Here is a 21,328-nt window from a genome sequence, read left to right on the forward strand (position 1 = left end):
GTTTGTAACACGTGCTTACTCTAGGGCCACCTCTGAGTCTTAAATGGAAACCGGAATCGTCCCCCTAGCCCTCCACCCTTCCACAGGTCGTACTTTCGCCCATTTGTCTCCCAGGACCAGCTGAGATAAGCTCCCTTCGCCCAGGAAGTCCCGCCAGCCTCTAAACAGCCTGCCAGCCTCAGCCACGCCCCCCAGCCCAAGCCTCCTAGCCTCGTATTTGATTTCGGCGCGCGCCAAGCTGTGATTGGCTGGAGGTGAGCGAACATTTCCGTATGATTGGCTGATAATAGCTATAGGGTGGGGTTAAGGTCACGGCGGTGAATTGTGGGAGTTAAAAACTACAGGAGGCGGATGATGATTGGTTCCTGAGTGAGGAGGCCGGACCAAAAGGCGGAAGCAGGCATTGAGGCGGCACTTCGTGGAAGGGGCGAGAAGGGGCGCGATGGAATCAGTTAGGTGCCCAGAACACGGTGAGGGGTCAGGGTCCTAGGGTTCGCCCCGAGGTCTGTGAATCTAACGCGGCGTAATTGTTGTCGACCTTGTCTCCTCAGGGACTTTCTGCTTTCTGAAGACCGGCGTCCGCGATGGGCCGAATAAAGGAAAGAGTTTCTACGTCTGCCCGGCGGACACCTGCAACTTCGTGCGGGCCACTGAGTAGGTCTCGAGCTGGGGACAGTTCCCTGCGACCGCGCGGGGCCTCCCGGGAGGAGCCGCCGGCTCTCGGCTGCTCGGCGTCACAGGGACTAGGACGGGTGAGAGTAGTTGGTAATCTCAGGACAGCGTGGCGTGTTCGGGAGACACTCCGCTCCTGCGTGCTGAGTATCCCGAGACCGGTTACTTACCCTCTTTGAGCCGCCGACTCCTGTATTGATGGAGGCGCGGCCACATCTGGATCATCCGGTCCTTTCCAGCTCTTGGTTTTTTTATTCGTCAGGACTTGACGACTTCTGCCCAGACAGTGCCACCCCACCCCCACCCCATTTAAGTGAGGCCATAACGGGCGTAGTGGAAAATTGCTGGTTCCTGTTTCGGACTAGCTTTGGGCTGAGCTGGTTTTTAAACAGTTGAGGTTAAAACGCTCCGGTGGTCAGAGTATTAGCCCCCTTTTAAAACAGGATGCTCTGAATTCAAAGGGATATGGGTAATCCAAAGAAACGAGGTACTTTAGGGATTCACGCTGAAAGAAAATCAGGTATCCGACTCAGCACTCTAGTTCTACACAATTGAAAGCTGAGACCCAGAAGTATTAAGCATCTGTTTTAAAGTGGGAAACTTTAATACTATTCCGTAAAGTGTTAATGTTGTCATAGTACCAGCTGTCCAGTCTCTTCATGAGCTTTAAAACTGTCACATCATTAAACATTTTTCCTGCTCTCTGCTGAAATTGGTAGAGAAAAATTATTTTTCTCCGTCTCATGTAAGGCACGCAGTAGATATCAACACTAGAAAATAAAGTATTTTTTCAACATGTATAGTAACTTCTTTTGTTTCTCTAGGTGATTTAGATAATTTATGTCTGTTGTGCTTTGAAATTAAGTAAAAGACTTTAAGATTTAAAAAAGTTTTTAGAGAACATATTTTCTTATACTTCTAAGTTGTTGTTTTTTTTGTTGTTTGAAAGAAATTACTGGGATCCACTTTAATACAGTATAAAATGATTTTGATTTTATCAAAATCAAATCTAAAGATAGAAGAGACCAACCAAAAATAAGCGATCAACAATATTATGTTAAAGTTTACTATTTATTTCTAATTTTTATACTGAGCTTCTTAGGTTTTGTACCTGACTCAAGTTTCATGAAACATGAAAGCATGTTCAGACTCATAGGAATTAAGCACTAATAGTAGCGTAAGACTCACTTTTACATTAGAAGAAATATAGCCTTATATAGAGTCCCATTTATACAAATGTACTGCTCTACAAACTAGTACAATAATATTTAACTTGAAGACAGTAATTTGATAAACTTGATCTATTTGGAATATGTCTGGTAACCAGAATATAAGCAAAATAAAAATGTGCCACAAGTCATCCGAGAGTATTTTTGATCTTCACTCAAATCTGTTTACTCTCAAATGTCATATATAAATTCTCTCATAATAAGAAGTTGGAAGAGAGGAGTTAAAAAACTTACGCTAAACATGAATAAATCAGTAGCGTGCACTACCAAAATAAGCATATGAGTAATATGGACAGCAAACACGTTAATAAAGGAAAATTCCCAGCTAGCCTTAGTCATTCCGGAGGTACCAAAATACAGAGGTTGCACAACACAATGTAGTTTTAAACTTCTGAATCATCAGGAAAGAGATAATATTTACTGTCATGCTTTATTGGGGGGAGTGGGAAAAAATGAAAGCTGTGGACCCTTTCCCCAGAGGAATGCACATTGACATAAAACGTGGGATTTACAAACCCAGTGGAGGTCATACATAGACTTTAAATCCCAGAGTTTGGATTTAATTTTAGGATGTTGTCTTTTGATCTTTGCCTCTTAAAACAAAATTTCAATTTTTTTCCTCCAGCATTCCTGTTTCTCATTGTTTATTGCATGCGGACTTTGTGGTAGAGCTTCAGGGTTTACTTCCACTGCAGGGCACAGAAGAATATAAGTAAGTGTCCAAAAGGAACATCCAAGTGTATCTGCTTTTTTTTGTCTTTTCCAGGAAGAGTTAGAGCCAGGTGTGTTTTCCTATGATTAACTATTCTTAAAAATCGTTATTAAAAAACAAACTGTATTTCTATATGAATTGAGTATCTTCTGAGCTGCCATTCCTTCACTGCTGAGCAACTGGTTAATGAGAAGCCTGACCTCTGATTAATGTCAGGATAAACTGCTCTACCTTAGTTTCTCTCCAGCTTTCTAGTAGCCAATAACACCAGCCTACCAAGAGTCATTAACTTGCACTAACTTGTCAACTTCCTTATTCTGTAGTAGAACGTGGTAATGTATAAAAATGTCTACTATACGTTAAGTACTCAATACATGTTAGTTTCCCTTTCTTTTTATGGAAACTCAGAAGGGCAGGAAAGTATATAGATGGCAGATGATATTTGTCATGAGTATTGAAAGCTAAGTACGAATTCACTAGGGACAAGAAAAGAGTCGTATTTAACTGATTAATACCCTGCTTTGGGTAGAGACATGAATTAACAGGGAATTGCAAGAATTTGGTTTGGTAACAGTTCAGCATATATTTGAGTAGAGACTTCAGAAGATAAGTCTGGCCAGGAAGGCAGGGGCCAGATGAGATGGTCTTTATACAATATCCTGTGCAGTTCAGAATTTATATATTCCACATTGATTATTTTTCCCCTCCAAGATAGAGGCATTCAAGTACCATCTTCACAATTTTTACATACCTGGGTACTGTCTGTACCACTGTTTTTCTTAATTGAGCTATACATGCAATAAGATGCACAGATCTGAAGTATTCAACGGGTTGAGTTTTGAGAGATGTATATGCCCGTCCTTAATAACCAGGAACCCAGTGAAAACACAGAATATTTCTATTACCCCATTAAGGGTCATTGGACCCACCACTTCTAGTTAATCCCTCCCCCCCATATAAGCAACCACTGTTTTCATTCATATTGTATGTATGCTTCTGTGTCTGGCTTCCTTCATGTAACAATAGCTGAAACTCATCCAAGTGGCTGTGTGTTATCAGTAATTCATTCTTTATTGCAGAGTTGAATTCTATTTTATGAATAACTATAGTTTGTTTCATGTGCTCATTTGCCATCTGTACATCTTCTTTGGTGAAGTATCTGTTTAAATCTTTTGCCCATTTTTTTTAATTGAAATTTTTATAATTGAAATCTTTTAATTGAAATTGAGATAATTGTAGATTCCCATGGCAGTTATAAGGACTAGTGTAGAGAGAGCGCCTGTGGACTTTACCTAATGGTAACATTCTGCAAAATTTAGCATACCGTCACGTCACGGTTAGAATACTGATATTAATACAGTCCACCGATCTTATTTGTAAAGATAATTTTACTTGTGTGTGTGTGTGTGTGTGTGTGTGTACATTTAGTTCTATGCAGTTTTATCACGTGTGGAGTTTTGTGTATTCACCATCTCATAAAATATTGAACAGTTCCGTCACCGCAGGATCTCGCCCTCCTGTTGCCCTGATATAACCACGTGCTGATCTCCCTTTCAAAAAAATTTGTCATTTCAAAAATAATGTATGAATGGAATCATGCAGTGTAACTTTTTGGGATTTTTTTGCATATTTTAAAAATTGTGTTTTTATTTTTGAGATGGAAGAGTTCTTTATGTATTCTCTATACAAGTCCTCTGACAGATATATGTATTATGAATGTTTTCTCCTGTCTGTAGTTTTCATTTTGTTAACTGTCTTTTGAAAAGCAGAAGTTTTAAATTTTCATAAGCTCCAATTTATAATTTCTGTAATGGTTTGTGCTTTTTGCTTTAAAATGGGAAGAAAATGTAGGCTGAATGGAGTTCTTTTATCCCACCACTATTACTAGGAATTATTAGAGCTTTAAAAAGATTGTTTTAGGACACACAAAATAGAGTTCGATAACATGTAAATTAAAAACAGAAGACAACAGCAAAAATCAGGTGGTATAGGCTGGAAATTTAAGCAGAAATTGATGAATGCATGGATGATGACTTTCTTTTGAGACAGTAAGACAGTTAGCCAGAACTGGACTCTGGACCTCAGGGAATACAGTCTTTCCTTCCCCAAAACTGGGTTTTCTTTTTAAGAACTTGAAGTACTTCTCATTCTCAAATTAACGCCATTTATATTTAAAGCTTAGCCTAGCTAGGACACAGGTGCCATGGAGTATGGAGTGGAGGTGTGAGCCAAGGTGAGGCTGAGATGTCCACTTTTTTAATACCTTGGAGTGTAGCTGCATTTGTGTGCAGTTCTCTAAATTAAACACCAGATGGTACCACTCACCAGCATTTGATGGGCCCTTTGGCCATGGCCTTCTGTGTCTGGGCAGTTAGAAAGCTATGATAGTCACTCAGAATCAGAGGAAAGCACTTTTGCCTTTACGTGAATAATTTACTAAGTAAGTAAAAGTGTCACACCTCGGTTTACAAGTATCGTAGGTTGTCATCAAACTCCTGAATTCAAGTTCTTCTCTTCTTCCCTCTCACCCCACACCCTGCCTTTTTACCTTTTCTTCTCAAGGATATGGGGTCAAAATTGATGCAACAACTCTTTTGCTTATAAATAGGTAAAACAAGTTTTAGTTCTTTAAGGAACTGGGTATAGTAGAATGTTCAAGATATTTCCTTTTGAGTAACACTTGAATCTTTGTATGTCTAGAAAACTTGTGTGGTTAGTTCTTGGGTAAAAGTGGCATGCAGAGTATTTAGTCCAATGGCGATTACCTAGGCTGATGACAGAGAGGCATTTGGGCATGAGCCCGAAGGACCACAGGCCCCACCAACCCCTGAAGAACCCCCTCAGTAAAGCCAGCTGCAGAGCAGCGAGCGTGCCCGGTGCTGTACAGTGGACGTCATCCTATGTGTGAGGAGTGTTAGCCCTTGGTAATATGTAGAGCAATTACTTTGCCCAGTTTGCTTTTTGTCTTCGAGTTTCGCGTATAGTATTTTTACCATATGGACGTTTAAAACATTTATGTCGTTGAAATTACTGATTCTTTATCTCAGCTGTCAGGTTTTATGTCACGCTTAGTAAAGCCTTCACTTTAGGATTACAAAAATATTCATCTGTTGCTGTTTTATCCCCTAGGACATTTAAAGTTTCATTCTTTACATTTATATTTTTGTTCCATCTTGAATTTTAGGGTAAAAGAATGAGATAGAAATCCAGCTTTATGTTTTTCCGCTGCTGGGGCATGCAAAGAAGTGAACCCATATTTGTGAGGGCCCTGCGATAAAACTGGGATAATAAGAATCGGACCTCAGAAGGTTGTGAGCGGTCCTATATGCACATGTTAGAATGCTAAATCGGATGTGTTCAAAATGCCAGATGCTTCTGTGATTAAGACCTACAGTAAGGGATTATTAAGGCTGATGAAGGTTACTGAGGAAGTGGAGGAATTCAGACTTGAACTTGGCCTGGAATGACCTTTAAAATTTGGATAGAGAAAAAGACAAGGGCGTGTTCTGGGCCATGAGCAGAAGCGTGGATATAGGAGTAATCAAGGTGGTCAGCAGGAGGGGACTAATGATTGCTATTATTTATTGAGTCCTTAATATGGGTCAGGCCTTGGTCTGATTCTTTCATTTTACATGTGTTAATAATACATTTGCGCTTCACAGTGACCATGTGAGGTAGGTGCTTTTCTGTTTTGTTTTGATTTTTAAACCATTTTACAGAAAAGGAAAATGCCACAGGGGCCAGTCAAATAAAGTGTCTTCATTTTCAGAGATAACTAGGTAGTTGGGCTGGGATGTGACCTGACAGAGGACGCTTGTGGAACCTGAGAGAGTCGCAGCCTGGCCGAAGTAAATGCACTTGACAGTGTGATGCTGGGCAGAACAGTCAACCTTTAGTTAGAAGGGAAGATTTGCCTTTTGGTGAAGAAGATAGAATTGCTCAGGTCCGGCTTCCTCTAGCTGGTTTCTTACTACTCTTTATAACCTATGTCCTGACAAATAAGTAATACACTGCAGAAATTACATTCTTCTTAGTAGAATCAGTATTTGCTTTCTCTATGAGAATATAGTTCAGTTGCTTTTTTTGTTAATTTACAATTTAATAAACATAACAAGCTTTTTATCCTGAAAACAAAAGCCCATTCACATGGATTTTATAAAAATGCAAGTAAAAGCATTTTTAGTGCTGTGCTTATTATTCGCATGTAGTAGTAATAGATACTTGGTGTGCATTGTTTTCTTCCTTCTTTCTCCAAACCTTGCCCTTCTGAAGTATACATGGCTTGGGCCTTAAAATAGATGGTGTTTATGAAATGTTCTTGTAGTAAATTTCAAGTACTTGGTACACGTTAAGTAACATCAGCAATTTGTTCTTGATTTATTTTGGTTAGTAGTTCTCCGTAATAGTAGCCAGTACTTTGAATTTTTATGCATTCAAAACATTTCAGAAATTTTATTAACCTAAGTTCACTATAATAGCCTATTACAGTGAGAAAAATTAGAGACCACTAATTTTTTTTTTAATTGTGAGCTTGAATGGGAAAATTGTGAATTTGTATGAGAGGGGCTTGACTTTTATGGAATACTTGTCCATTTGGGGCTTGTTAGCTTTGCCTATATGTCCAGGGGAAGTAATGGCCTTGAAGTATTGGGACCTACTCAGGATTCATTTTCAGTTAGGACTCAGACTATTATGATTCCTGTTGTATATCACGGGACTCATTTAAGAAGTTAGGAAAAGAACAAGAAATTAAACTGAAAGAAACAGAAAAGAAATTAATGTAGGTAAAAATTTTAAACTTAGTGAGTTAGAAAACAGCAAAAAGAGAACTAATGAATAAAATTCATAAGGTAAAAGATCAAGAAAAACAGAGAAGACACTAATATACAATATGAGAAATAAAGAGTTACCCTACAGGTATATTAAAACACATGTGAAATGACATGTGTATAAGGTATTCGTTGTGACATTGCTTTCAATGGTAACAACCAAACTGTCCATCAAGAAGGGTCTGGTTAAATAAATAATGGAACATTCATGTAGTGGAAAATTGTGCAGATGTAAAATATATATAAAATGAGAGAAAGCGTGCTGAGAGGGTGCTTATCACTGCCACTTTATAGTTTTTGATTGAGTGAGTATATTACCTATTTAAACATTAAATAAAATATGTATTTTAAAAGCTCTTTTGAAAAAATTTTTGAGGTGTTATTTTAGGTAAGGGAAAAAATCAAATGGTTCTATTTAATTTACCAATACTTAACTATTATGTATAAAAGTCGAGGCATAATTGGGAATAAAGAGATCATATACGATTATTGCCTTCCAGTTTTGAAAATCAGGCAGACAGACAGGTACAAATGTAATGCAACTAAGTACAACACAAACACAGAAGCAGTACAGTGGCTGAACAGGGAAGGGAATGTGGGGAAACCTTGCAAAGGAGGTAGGGCTTGAACTAGACACTGAGGGACGTGTTAACAGCTGGTGATGGGGAGGATGGTAGGCAAAGGGATAAAGAGGGCATCCTTTGGATGGAGGGAGGTACACACACAAAGTCTGGTAGGCTGGTGAAGTATGGCTTAATTTGAGAATAGGGCAGTGTAGCCACGTCTGCATCGCTGGAGTGTAAGCTGTGTTTGGGTGTGTAGGGACTGACTTGCGTTGGGATATATAAGTCTGTATTCAGTCTCTTTTTTTTAATGGAAGATTGCAAATATATACAGAAGTAGACAGGATAGACTAATGTGGCACGTGAACTTCAATAATTACCAGCTCTTCGCTAACCTTATTTCATACTTGTATATACCCTACCGACTCCATGCCCCAACTCCTGCCATATTTTGAAACAGATCCTAGAAAACATAATTTCTCCTATAAATATTTCAGTATGTAACTCTAAAAGATACGAACTCTTTTTTGTTTTTTAAAACCAGTTGGATACTAACAATTGTCACCCCAATAAACTTTAATTTAAAAAAATAATAATATAAATAAATAAATAAATAAATAAATAAAAATAAAACCAGTTGGATTATAAATTTCCAGTAGATTCATGAATGCTGTAAATAGTTTATTTTTGGTAGTTTTTTATTTGTTTAAATCAAGATCCAAATAAAGTCTACAAATTGCAATTGATACATATTTCTTTTAAGTCTCTAAGTTTGCTTCATCTTTTTTTCTCCTTTGTGATTTATCTGTTAAAGGAATTGAGTTATTTGTCATATATCATTTCCCACTGTCAGGATTTTGCAGATTACATCCCCATGGTCTAGTGTTTTGTATTCCTCTGTTTTTATTTCCTGTAAGTTGGTAATTGGATCTAGGGTTTTGACCAGATTCAGGGACACAGAATGTCTGGTTATGTCTCTTTTTCTGATTTTTGCAGCCACTGCTTATCAGTGTCTTCATTTCAGTCATTCTTTACAGAGGAAAAAGAATAAACCAGTGCATCCCTTCTGGTTACCATGACATCTCTAGTCTCTTACTTCTCAGCCCTTATAAAATACCCTGTGCAAGTAGAGAATTTTTAAAGGTACATATATGAGAGTAATTGGTTTCAAGTGACCTTTGAAAACTAGTATCAAATAGTTGTAAAATGTTCTCTTGGATTTAAATAAAGCAAGTTTATCTTTTGTTTTAATGGATTTTCACGGCCTTGATTATTTGTGTTTCATACTTCATTAGATTGTTCTTCCGATGCAGTAGAAGTAAGGCTGAGGGGAAGCAGTGTTGTGGAACTATCCCATGGCAGGTAGGAATTATTCACCTATTTTTAAACCTGCTGTGTAAAGACTGTTCAGACTGTTCATCTGCAAAGACCTTGAAGTCCACTATAAACTGGTTGGTCTCTATCATACTATCTCTGAAAGGCAGTTGATAGAACCTGTTGGGACTTGTAATTCAAAGGGCTGGTTATATTCAAGATTTAACTATTTGCTTCCTATTTCACTTACTTAAATACGTTTCAAGGTCTTAATTATAGTCAATATTCTCCTACTTAGGGAAATTTAGATTTATTGACTAGCTTCAGCATCCTTTTATAGACTGATACCTCCTTGATATTGGTATAAGCTGAATACGATTCATAAGTTCCTGGAATGTGAGAGCGAGGAGAGACCGTACAGATACCCAGTATGTGAGGAACTAGACCTAAGGAGGTGACAAGACTTGTTTTGGTAGAGGGATAGATTCTACCAAACTTAGGATTCTAGACTCCTGCAGTGAAGCCTTCCTAAAGCCAAATTCAAAGCAGCTTGTTTAAGTTTGGGGAAAAGTTCATCTTGAGAGAATAGTTTCTCATGAAAACTACATTATTGTGGCTGTTGCTATTGTACACGCACTTTGATTTGGTCCCTGCGTTTCATTGAGGCCTGGAAAAGTGGTGATCATGGATAGAGAAGGAACCAAGGATTGAAAGCACTGTAAAGAAAGTAAAACGTCTTGAGTTTAGCACAGTCTTTTCTAGAGGCAGAAACGGTCCCGGACATGTTCAGAAACATTGGACTGCTTTTACTCCGTTTCCATTTCCTCTGAAAAAAGGCATTCTAGATATGAGGGTTGCATTAATATTTATATTGATTATTTTATTTTTCTTTTAGGATCCTAATTCCAAAGAACAGTCTGTAACCAGTAAGTCTCAGCATGCATCGGAGCCATTTCATTATCCTTCCAGTGAGAGAAACCCGTTCAAGGTACTTGACAAGAATCAAGAACCATCTCTCTGGAATCAGTTCATCAAAGGTGGTGATGCGGAAAAGATGGCTGCTAAGCAAAGGGAAATGGGGGATCCACTCTTGGATCAAACGAAGGAAAAGAAGCCTGAATCTAACTGCTGGAAGGAGAAAGATGTCTCATCTGGCCTGGTGGTAAAGAAAAAACAATCTGCAGTGCAAGAGAAGAAGCGAGAGAAGAAAACAGAGCTTCAGTGTGAAGCAAAGGAGACTGAAGGGACACACAAAAGAAACCTTTTTGAGATTAAATCCAAACAGTGCCATGGGAATGAGCTGACAAAACCTCCTGCGTCTCTTCAGGAGAAATCAAATGGCAGGAGTTACTATGTGTCCAAAGAATCAGAACCTCTGAGAGTAAAGGAAACCAAGCCTTTGCCTCAAATTGTTCACAGTCAGAACCCGATAAGCAAGCCCCAGAAAGAGGAACACCTCAGCAAGGAGCCCCCCAAGAGCTGGGAGGCTGGAGAAACAAAGGCAAAGGACAACGCAAGCATGCAGACCATCCAGAAGAGGCTCCAGGGGCATTTCCAGGTGCCGTCGGAGACCCGTGGTGTGCCTGTGCCAAAAGGATGGGCCACTCAGTCTGCACCGCCAGCCGCCGGGCGTTCCCTGGGGGAGAGGCAAGGAGCTGACACAAGCAGTGGTGACAGTGAGGAAGATGATGATGCTTTTGTTTCCAGTCAGCCGGAAAGCCCCCTGCTCTTCGATAGGACTCCGGACTCACAGAAGGACAGCCGTGAATTCGCTAGTCACAGTGCACAAAGGAAAATGTCTCCTGCCTCAGGGGTTTCCAAGGAGGTAGAACCTTCAGATCCAGCCGCCGAACGTGTGTACCTCACAACACAACTGAAACAAAAGAAGGTAACTGCTGATTTCTGTCTTTTTTTCAGGTCAGAGCATTGCTTGCTTGCCCTGGGTGGATATGGAACTCAACAGACGACTTTGAGATGTTAGTGTGAGAAAGGTTTTATAGGTGGATGCCTACTTTCTGCCTTTTCCTGTGTTTATATTTTCAGGATTGATAGGTCAGCTCAGCTTAAAAAAAAAAGTATTGGTTTTCACACACATAGTAGTTCAAAGACCATAATTTCAGAGTTCTAGCATTTTAGGTATTCTAATCTGAAGCTGTCTTGCTCACAACTCGAGCGGAGAGATCCATCTTATCGCTCCTGTGTTTCAGAGCACCCTGGCATCAGTGAACATCCAGGTGCTTCCAGACAAGGGTCAGAAGTTGTTCAGGCAAATTCATGAGTTGGAGGAAGCGCTCAGTGCTCTCGCCCTCTCCCCAGAGCAAGGTAAAGTGACTTACGCCCCAGAACTTGGGGTTTGCATGACGTTACAGGAGACGTTTGGGACGCCATCTTGATAAAGAATATGTTGATTCATTCACCTTTCCATCTTATTATCTGCTTAGGAGCTTTCTTTCAATTTCACCTGTGACTTATAAAACTTTCTCTTATTTCCTGTGGACTCAGCTCTCTTTCCCATTGTTTTGTGCAACTGTTTCAATCCTGCGCTCTCCAGGAAGCCTTCCCCAGCTGGTTGGAATGGTGGTCATCCCAGTCTCTCTGGCCCTCACCTCACACATACGATTCCTTCACTCTTCTGAACTTTAAAGTGTTCTTCCCTTGGTTGTTCAGCAGGTATTAATGAGAAGAATAACAGCCAAGTACCTCAATGGAGTAACTCCACCAAAACTACGAGTAACCCTCCCCGCTTGGAGCCACCCAGACCCCTGGAGGGTCAGGCTTCCCCCGGATCCCCAGCCTCTGGGCTCCCGAGGACTAAAGGGCTGCCTGTCAGGATGCTGCTGGACAGTCCAGGCAGTGCTCTGGAGGTAAGACCCAAGGGCCTGGCCCTGTGGTGAGCAGCTGCACCTGTGAGGTCAGTGCTGCCCGTAGATGTCTCTGTGCCCGTGTGAAGGGAGACGCCATCCCTGAGTTCTGAGTTGCCCGTATAAGGAAGATAGCGATGTGTAGCCGAGCTTTTGCAACCATGTTCTGTAGGTCTCCGTGAGGGCAGGGCTGTGTCTGCTTTGTTCATTGCCCTTGGTCATGGCCCAGTGGCTGGTGTGTAGGCGTCATCTAGAAAATGCGGATGAAACTTGAACTCACATCATGATGAGGTAAGGTAGGTAGACCAGCAGTTACATTTGTATGGTGTGTGAGTGTGGAGAGTGTGTGTGTTGAGTGTGTGTGTGTGTGAGAGAGTGTGTGTGTGGTGTGAGTGAGTGTGTGTGTGAGTGTGAATGTGTGTTGTGTGTGTGTGTGTGAGTGTGTGTGTGTGAAGGCAGAGCAAAGGAATGCCATGAGTGAAGACCAACAGCTGATAGGTCCACCAAGAGCAGTAACACCCTTTGTAGCTGAGTGTTTCCATCCTGAACTTTCTAGAAAATGATGAATTCAGAAGTAACTGCAGAATGAAGATCCCAGGTAGAGCCTCAGATATGTAATACGATGGGTCGGTGTCTGACATAAGATGGGAGCTCAGGTTGGCTGACAGTGACTAAAACTAAAGCTAGTTTTTACCCAGTGGAGAACTGCTAGAGATAGAGAAAGAGAAAAGGAGAGAAGAAAGCAAACAGGGAGAAAGAAAGGCAGGGGAGAAAGCTGAAGAGCAGCAGTTAGCAAGGGGGTAAGAAATAGACCTCGGTGCCAGATGGAGCTAAGGTCAGTCTCCAGGGGACAGAAGGTGCACCTGTTACAGTCATGGGGATGGGTGTGCAGGGCTATTTGAAGAGTGTTGCTATGTTACAGTCTCATTTGTAATCCTAACGGTGACTGAGTCGCCTGGAGGGAAATTAAATCATGTTAGATGGTTAAGGTCAGCAAGTATGTGCTAGGTGTTGGAAAGAATTCCATTAAAATAATTTTTCAGTTAAAAACATTTTAATGGTTAATGTGTACTGTGTTTCCCCAAAAATAAGACCTAGTCGGACCATCAGCTCTAATGCGTCTTTTGGAGCAAAAATTAATATAAGACCCGGTCTTAGTTCAATATAATATAAAATTGAGTAATATAATATAATATAATATAACATAATATAATACCAGGTATAATATAATATAATACCGGGTCTTATATTAATTTTTGCTCCAAAAGATGCATTAGAGCTGATGGTCCGGCTAGGTCTTATTTTTGGGGGAAACACGTCTAGAAACCTGTTATTTGGCTACTTCATCCCTAAAATTGCAACCAAATGCCTGCGTTTGTTAACTAACGTGAGTAAGGTTCTTCATGTAGCATGAGTGGGCTCCCAGCACTGAAGTGTTTTTCCGGGGCAGTGCAGTCATCGGGTGACGTGCCTCTCCAGGGGCGGTCTGTCCCGCTCTGCCTGAACTTCACCCAGCTTGACCTTTTCTATTGCTGACTTCTTTGCATTCAGCCTCAGGGACCTTTTCTCCGCCACCTCTTCAAAGCTAGAAAAGAAAAACCTACCAAAAATATGATAGGGTATCTAATTTTTTCATTTGACTTTCTATTATTTTGTCCTTTATTATAACAGTTTTTTATGTGATTAAAAAAAGCAGACAGAATGAGGATAGAGGAGCCTGTGTGGGTAGGAGAATCAGGAGGCAAGAAATTTTAGTCTAGTATGATATGTCAACTATAATTAAAAATAAATTTTAAAAAAAGGACTTTGTAGTCCATACAGAGCCATCGATCAGCAAATAATGAAAATGGCTTTTTGCAGCTATAGCCAGGACAATCCGTGTGACACCTTTAGGTAACTCCTATGTGTTTGCAGGCCCTGCGAACCGTGATCGCCTTTACTCCGTGTGGAAAATCACAAGGGAAGCCATTGATGAGCTGCATCGATCACTAGAGTCGTGTCCTGCTGAGACAGCTGTGGCAGAGGATCCAGCTGGGTTGAAGGTGAGCCAGGGAGGAGTCATGGTACACAGTGTCCAAAACAGTGTCCCAGCGCCCCTGAAGAGGGCGACCGCTGTGAGATTGCTGGGCAGAGCGCCATTCTGATGTGTCATTCCTATAGATAATGCTTTAGTAGCTTCCCTTGCTGTATTTCGTTCTTTTCTGTTTAGCAGTGAGGGAAAAAACATCACTTTTGTTCTAACAGTCATAAAGTTACACAGTTGACCTTGAACAGCATGGGTTTGAACTGCATGAGTCCACTTAAAATTTGCATATAAGTTGGTCCACTCAGTTCAAATCCACATTGTTCAGGGTCAACTGTATTTTTGATCCATGTTTGGGAATCTGTCTTGTGGACGGCCGACAACTAGTTACATGTGAATGTTTGACTGCACAGATATCGGTGCTCCTAACCCCCCCCATGGTTCAAGGGTCAAGTGTATATGTCTAGAGAAGTAGCAGTTCCAATTATTGACCTTCAGTAGATGCCACATGATACAAAGGAATTGCTGCTCTTGATGAAGTAGGTGGGGTAAAAGTGCATATACAACATAGGTAAAACAATTAGAAAGCGACTTGAAGACAGAGGTAAAATGTGCCTTGTGATATACTGTAGACTGTGTACAAAGTACAAAAGGGATTCAAAATAAAGGAAAAGTCACTCTAGATTAATATTTGTTGCCTGCCTACTTGGTGCCTTACAGTTATAGGCCTAAAGATAGCAGAGGGGACAGAATGCAAACCCTCCAGTTAGACGGAATGGTGGTTAGCGGGAAGATGCAGAGATTGGAAGGACAGGGTGACATCGGTACCTGAGCTAGGAGCCGCCTGTGACGTTCCTGAGCAGGAGGACTCCCTTGCCGTAGCCTGGCATTGGTGAAGAAACGTAAATTGGACCAGCTCCAGAGACACTATGGAATCACTGTAGAATTTTGAGTGGGGGTGTTTTATGAAGGATATTTTTGTCACCGAGTATGTATAAGATAAACCGGAGTAAGAAAAGACTGGGAGAAGGATGCCAGGTAAAGGGCTATTGAAAATGATGGCTAGTACTGCAGACTGGGATCCTGGCTACAGAGAGGAGAGTGACATTTAAGGGATAACAAGGAAAAGCCAACAGAATGGCTGGTGAAAGTAGGGTGACCAGTTAGAGGTCTTGGCTGCAAGCAGTGGAAACTGATTTTGGCTGGTTAAGCAGACAAGCCAGGACTGTCACTTGAGGGTGAGAAAAGGGGCTCTTGACAGACATGCTGGACAGTAGGCATAAGTCACCACCGCCCTGTGCAGGCCAGGACGTGTGGTTTATCCTAGGTGAGAGGATGGAGCCACGGACTTCCAGATGAAACAGGCAGCTTATAGGACAACAGGAATACTGAGAGGATCACGTACAGAAAATAAAAGAGTAGAGTGTAGAGTCCATGTAGCCGGGATCCAGGAGAGCCTCTCTCTCATTAGGAATTTGTACTTAACTTTTGGTCATTACTTTTGTTAGGTCCCTTTGCTACGGCACCAGAAGCAGGCATTAGCCTGGTTACAATGGCGAGAAAGTCAGAAGCCACAAGGAGGAATTCTAGGTAAGTGGTATTGTGGTGAGAGCCAGCAAATGCACTGTGGCATTATTTCATTCAGTCCTGTCCACAACTCTGTGGGGTTGTTGCCCCCTTTGACAGATAGGGAAATTCAGGTATGGAATGGTTAAGCAACATGCTCATGAGGACGCAGCTGTAGGACCAGTCAGGGCTTGGTTGCAAGCAGTAGAAGCTGACTTGCTGATTAAGCAGAGACAGAGTTTATTCTGCAGTGGCCCACAGAGTCTGGGAGATGTGGAGAGCCCTGCTGGAGGCCAGACCTGTAGGAGCAGTGGCCAAAGCCAAGTAATAAACTGAATGTCTGGAATGTGTCATGGCTGCTTTGCTCCTTTAGGCACTAGAGGAAAGCAGTGCGACTCCAAAGTCAGACCCTTCTGCCTGTAGGAAGGGGTTCTCAGGGAGCCTCTTTTCTCAAGTTGCTTACATTTGAGTCGAAGTTTTGTATGAGTACATGTGGTCTGTGGAGCCAGGGCATGCGGCCAGTGCCATAGCTGCAAGGGAGCCCAGAAAGCAAGTTTTTCAGGCTTTGCTTTGTGCACTCATCAAACTGAAATTTTCTCAGGTGCTCAACTTCTAGAAAACATGACAAATGTCCACTATGGCTAGTAAGTGGCTGTGTTGGGGGTCCTTAAGACCACCTCCAGGTTTGATGATTTGCTAGGAGGTTGCACAGCATGTAGTCATATTCATGGCTATAACTTAATACAAAATTAAAAACTAATAATAAAATTATTTTGAGTTGATGCAAATCACAGTCAGTCAAGGGAACATGGGGCATAGTCCAGGGGAAGCCAGGCTCAAGCTTCCAGAGGCCTTCCCAGTGGAGTCACATAGGGCATTCTCCCAGCAGAGAGATATGACAACAGACGTAAAATGTTGCCAACCAGGGCAGCTTGTTAGAGAGAGGTTCGATAACCAAGGTTTTTATCCAGTGCTGGTCACATAGGCAGCTTCAGCATGTTATGTACTTAAATTCCTCACTTCTAGAAGGTGTTTGCATGACGCATATTGTACAAATAGGTGAGGCACCGTGAGCCACTCTTAGCAGTTCTGGGAGTGGTGGGAAGCCTCCTTAAATCCGAGTTGCCAGACCTTGTAAGCAGGTCTTTCAGTGGATAGTAGTAGACAGGCCTGCTGTGTTAACTCCTTCTGCACAGGGGCAGAGCCAGAATTTGGACCAGAACCCATGCTGTGACATTTTACTTCTGCTTATGTCAGAAGGATTAACTGTTAAAATGAGGATAATGTTTTATAGGGTATAAGTAGTAAATTGTTAAGTTCAGTGACTGGTACGATGAGAGTATCCAAGAAATGTTCATTTATGCTCCTCTCTGATGAGAAAGTTAAGGGAATGGTGGGGTGTTTTTAGTTAACTCCAGAAAGGTGGGAAGTCAAGTAGGTAGTAGGATGTTTTTACTGCATCTTTTTGTGTTTGTGGGGGTAACAAAAAGACTAGGCCACGTCTTCAAACTGAGATAGAAAATCAGTGAATGCATTAGATAAGTAACAGTGCAACATGGCAGCTAGAATAGGTCTATATAGTAAGTTTCAAGTTTTACAAAAGTCACAGTTAATGTCTTTGATGTAGATCTCAAAATATATAGCAAGAGCTAGGGTTCATTTAAATAAGAAAAGTGAAGACTTCATTAGAGCCCGCAAAGCATTGTGCCCTGAATGGCACCCCCAGCAAAGAGAGCATGGAGTGCCTATCTGCCAGTGGTTTTCTCACTTGAAGCTGAGTTGACTCTTTGCCCTAAGTAATTAACTCTCCTGTTTTTGTTTTTATTTTCCAGCGGATGATATGGGATTAGGAAAAACCCTGACAATGATTGCACTTATCCTGGCCCAGAAAAATCAAGAGAAAAACAAAGAAAAGGACAAAAACATTGCCCTGACTTGGCTTTCCAAAGATGGTATTCACGTGCCTTCATAACCTGCTGTTTCCTAAAGCATTCGAGCCAGCAGAGAGTGGAAACTTTTAAGCTACGAAAGGACGTTTTTGGTCATATTTAATTAATCTATTGGAAAGCTGGTATTAGACTACTTTCCTGTAGTGTCATTTCTGATGCTGAATATGCTAATTATAAGTGACCATTTTTTCCATTTAATATAAACTTAGCTTGACCTGTGATTAGGAAATTTTTATGGAAAAAACTAAGGCTCTAGAAGACTTAAACATAATAACGATTATTTTTGTTAATATTGAAGGTAACACTGCAGGGTAGATCCAAATTAGTTAATATATTGTTTTTTTAAGGAAGATCTATCCCAAATTCAGATTTTACCCACCATAGCAGAAACTGTTTTCCATGTTTTTGAAATTCCAGAAGTTTCCAGATTCTAGACAATGTCTGTCTTCTTTCACCCTCTGTTTTTAAAATGTAATAATTGTGTAAGTACCTAAAGGTGAACACCGCATGTACGTTGCCATGTACACAGGTATATTTCTCAGTTGACCAGAGTTAAAATAATCTGTGACTGCCTGCTGTCAGGGCCTCTGATGACCACTGCTGCTGGATCCTGGTACACACACACACACACACACACACACACACACACAGACACACACAGACACACACACAGACTCACACTGATGAGGGGGCAGTGGTACAAATACTCCATCACTAACTTGTTCCAAAATAATGTTTTCTTAGGGGTTTTTATACTTACATTTTAATTGTTATGTTTTTCGGACAAAAATAATACTTCCCTGTGATGAATCAGCTTAGGCCGAGTTGGGAAATGATCCAGCTTCTACCTGCTGGCCACGGTGAAAGTGCATTATTTTTATTTTATTTTATTTTATTTATTTTTTTTAAGACTGAGGTCATGTACTACCTACTTTCCTCTCCCTCTTTAGCCCATCTGACGCTTTTATAGGGGAAAATAAAGAAGTAATTAAGTATTTTGAGTTAAAAGACCATCTCTTCCATTTCCTATTCTATAAGCTACGTAGAAATTAGAGCAATAGTTGTTAAAAATATTGTTTGGAGAAATAAGTCAGTAAGAGAAAGTTACTGTCTTTAAGAAGTTAAAGTCTATTTAATGAGTATAAATGGCTGTTGATTTTTTTTTCCTTCCTCCAAAGACTCCACTGAGTTTACTTCCAATGGAACACTTGTCATCTGTCCTGCTTCCCTGATCCATCATTGGAAAAAGGAGGTGGAGAAACGTGTGAGCAGCAACAAACTAACAGTCTATCTCTATCATGGGTCCAACCGAGATCAGCGTGCAAAAGTGTAAGTGCAGAAACACTGCGGTCAGTAGGGGTCCTCACTGTCCCCAGAGGCCACAGGACTGTACCTGCTTTCCCTGAGTTTTCATTTAATCAGGACTTATATATATTATATTATATTATATTAATAAGATGACCAAAGGCTCTCTCATCACTGAACAGCCCTCAGCTGTACAGGGGACACCTCTCGAGAGAAAATGGAATGCTTTTGCTATATCCTTGTCAGTGTCCCCAAAAGCTGCTATGTGACGAAGTCTGGGATGCCTGAGTTGTCACCCAGCTAGCAGCAGCGTCCCCCTGGTAAAAGAGGACATGTCACAGTTATTTCATGATTGCTGAATTTCTGAATCCAAATTCACATTCTTTTTCTGTTACTGTGAATGGAACCAGCTCAGTGTTAACAGAGCGTTTTGATGTAATACTAATGATTAGTTGATATAGGCTAATTATCTTTTCATGACTGTGGTTTTCATTTGTGAACAGTCGAAGAAGTTTTAGAATCAAGAATTAGGATTAGGCCTAACTGAATTCCTGAAGAGATGATCAGGAAGGATGAAAGAAAATGTTTCCCCAGATGGTAATTTTAGTCCTCGTGTTTGTCTTGGTTTTAAAGGAATTGTTTTTTGTTCCTAACTGCGATAGGATGGTCTGGATTGAATACTTGCTGATTAGTTAAGAACAGAGTTGTTTCTGCCTCTGAGTCATCTCTCTCTCCCAACCTCTGACACTGGGAATTTTATCTCCTGAAGAACAGGGTGGGTGACTTATGGCACAGCAGCTCTCATGACTGAGAGTCACTTCAGCAGACTGAGGCAGCCGGGCAGCACCACGGCCGCGTGCTTCTCCGGCATAGAGTTCTTTGAGGAGCATGCCTTCCTTCTAGATTTTTATTAGAAGTAATTCGCATCTCACTTGATGTGCCCTTTGATCGTGCCGGGTGTGGTGTGCAGAATGCACTAGTTGACTGGAGTCATTCTCAGTTATGCCCGTTCTGTGATTTGAAGGCCACATGTAGACGTCGCTGTCTCTATGAATTAGGCATCTCATTTTTATCAAAGGTATTTAGTTGAAGTTCTCTCAAGTGCACAATATTAAGCTTTGTTGGGAAAGGATTTGTGCCTTTCATTGAGAATCTTTACATGTAAAGAGTGTAGGCAAAGTAAACTGAAAATTTCCAGCATGATTATACCCAAATGTCAGAGCTAGACTACTGGGTTTTTACAAGTCCATTATAGAACCTAGAGGAGAAAGCATCATTGATGAAAGGCGAACAGTGCTTTGCGAGTTTCCTACTTCCTGGGACTTCAGCGTCATCTGTGTCAAATCAATTCCTAAATGTCAGTTCTGTTCTGGCCACATCATATCAAGGTTAATATGACCCCAGTGGATTTTCCTTTCTGACTCATTGGATGGGAAGAAGGAGGTTGTTCTGGCTGTGGTGAACAGACTAGAAATGATCTGAGTGAAGAGAGAAGGCAGCCAAATGAGTGAAGTTTACCATTCCAAAATCGTGTGTGTGGATTAAGGACATAGGTTAATGAATTCTGTCCTTCCAGCCAGTCATTTTGATAAAGGGATCCACTCTGCGTCTTCTTGTCAGTCACAGAGGGAGCGTTTGCCATTTGCTTTGTGTTCTATCTACGCAGCCTCTCTACATATGACATTGTGATCACCACCTATAGCCTTCTGGCCAAGGAGATCCCCACGAAGAAGAAGCAAGAGGGAGAGGTCCCGGGCACAAACCTCAGTGAGAAGGTGAGGCTGGGGGCCTCCAGGGAAGGAGGCGGGGGCCACACCTCTTAACCAGATTCTTGTCACAGCACCAGAAATAGCAGCGGTACCCTTAAAGGTCCTAAACGTTTCACTGGTGAAAACGAAGCATTCTCTCCTCTGTCCCTTCTCTTTTATTCCATAACCTCCTCAGTGACTGAGGTCGAGGCTTGGCACAGTACTTAGCTGTTTCTTAGAACTAGTAACTACATTGCAGTTTTGTTGGTAATCATTACACGACTGTAGGAAGGCCTCACCTGTTGCAATTTTTATTTTAGTCTTTGTGGTATAGTCTCAGGATATGTTTTATATTTAGTGTGAAGTCTAGTATTTTGGTATTAAGTCATCACTGCCTGCCTCCCTTCACCTTCGAGGAAACGGGATTGAAATAATAAGGCTGCAAATGGGCTAAATGCTAACCCGAGAAGATCTCTGAATGTTTGCTGTGCACCCGGGGAGGCTCGCTTGTCTGGGGCAGACGCTTTATTGCACAGTATCGTGGGCCTTTGTTCTCC

At 41.2% G+C, this 21,328-nt stretch overlaps 1 protein-coding gene across 1 annotated transcript in view; it reads left to right on the forward strand.

Annotated features, from left to right (window-relative positions):
• The first annotated feature begins 359 nt into the window (after positions 1–359).
• TTF2 (transcription termination factor 2) overlaps positions 360–21,328 on the forward strand; it is a 34,854-nt gene continuing 13,885 nt past the window's right edge. Inside the window, 13 exon segments of the mRNA XM_033093045.1 lie at positions 360–470; positions 552–654; positions 2,527–2,613; positions 9,301–9,367; positions 10,215–11,207; positions 11,527–11,641; positions 11,990–12,123; positions 12,126–12,183; positions 14,095–14,222; positions 15,712–15,793; positions 17,602–17,721; positions 18,897–19,047; positions 20,690–20,798. Coding sequence (XP_032948936.1) covers positions 443–470; positions 552–654; positions 2,527–2,613; positions 9,301–9,367; positions 10,215–11,207; positions 11,527–11,641; positions 11,990–12,123; positions 12,126–12,183; positions 14,095–14,222; positions 15,712–15,793; positions 17,602–17,721; positions 18,897–19,047; positions 20,690–20,798 — 2,175 coding nt within the window. The 5' untranslated portion in view covers positions 360–442.

Source organism: Rhinolophus ferrumequinum, chromosome 22, assembly GCF_004115265.2.
Source record: "Rhinolophus ferrumequinum isolate MPI-CBG mRhiFer1 chromosome 22, mRhiFer1_v1.p, whole genome shotgun sequence".
Classification (NCBI taxonomy): domain Eukaryota; kingdom Metazoa; phylum Chordata; class Mammalia; order Chiroptera; family Rhinolophidae; genus Rhinolophus; species Rhinolophus ferrumequinum.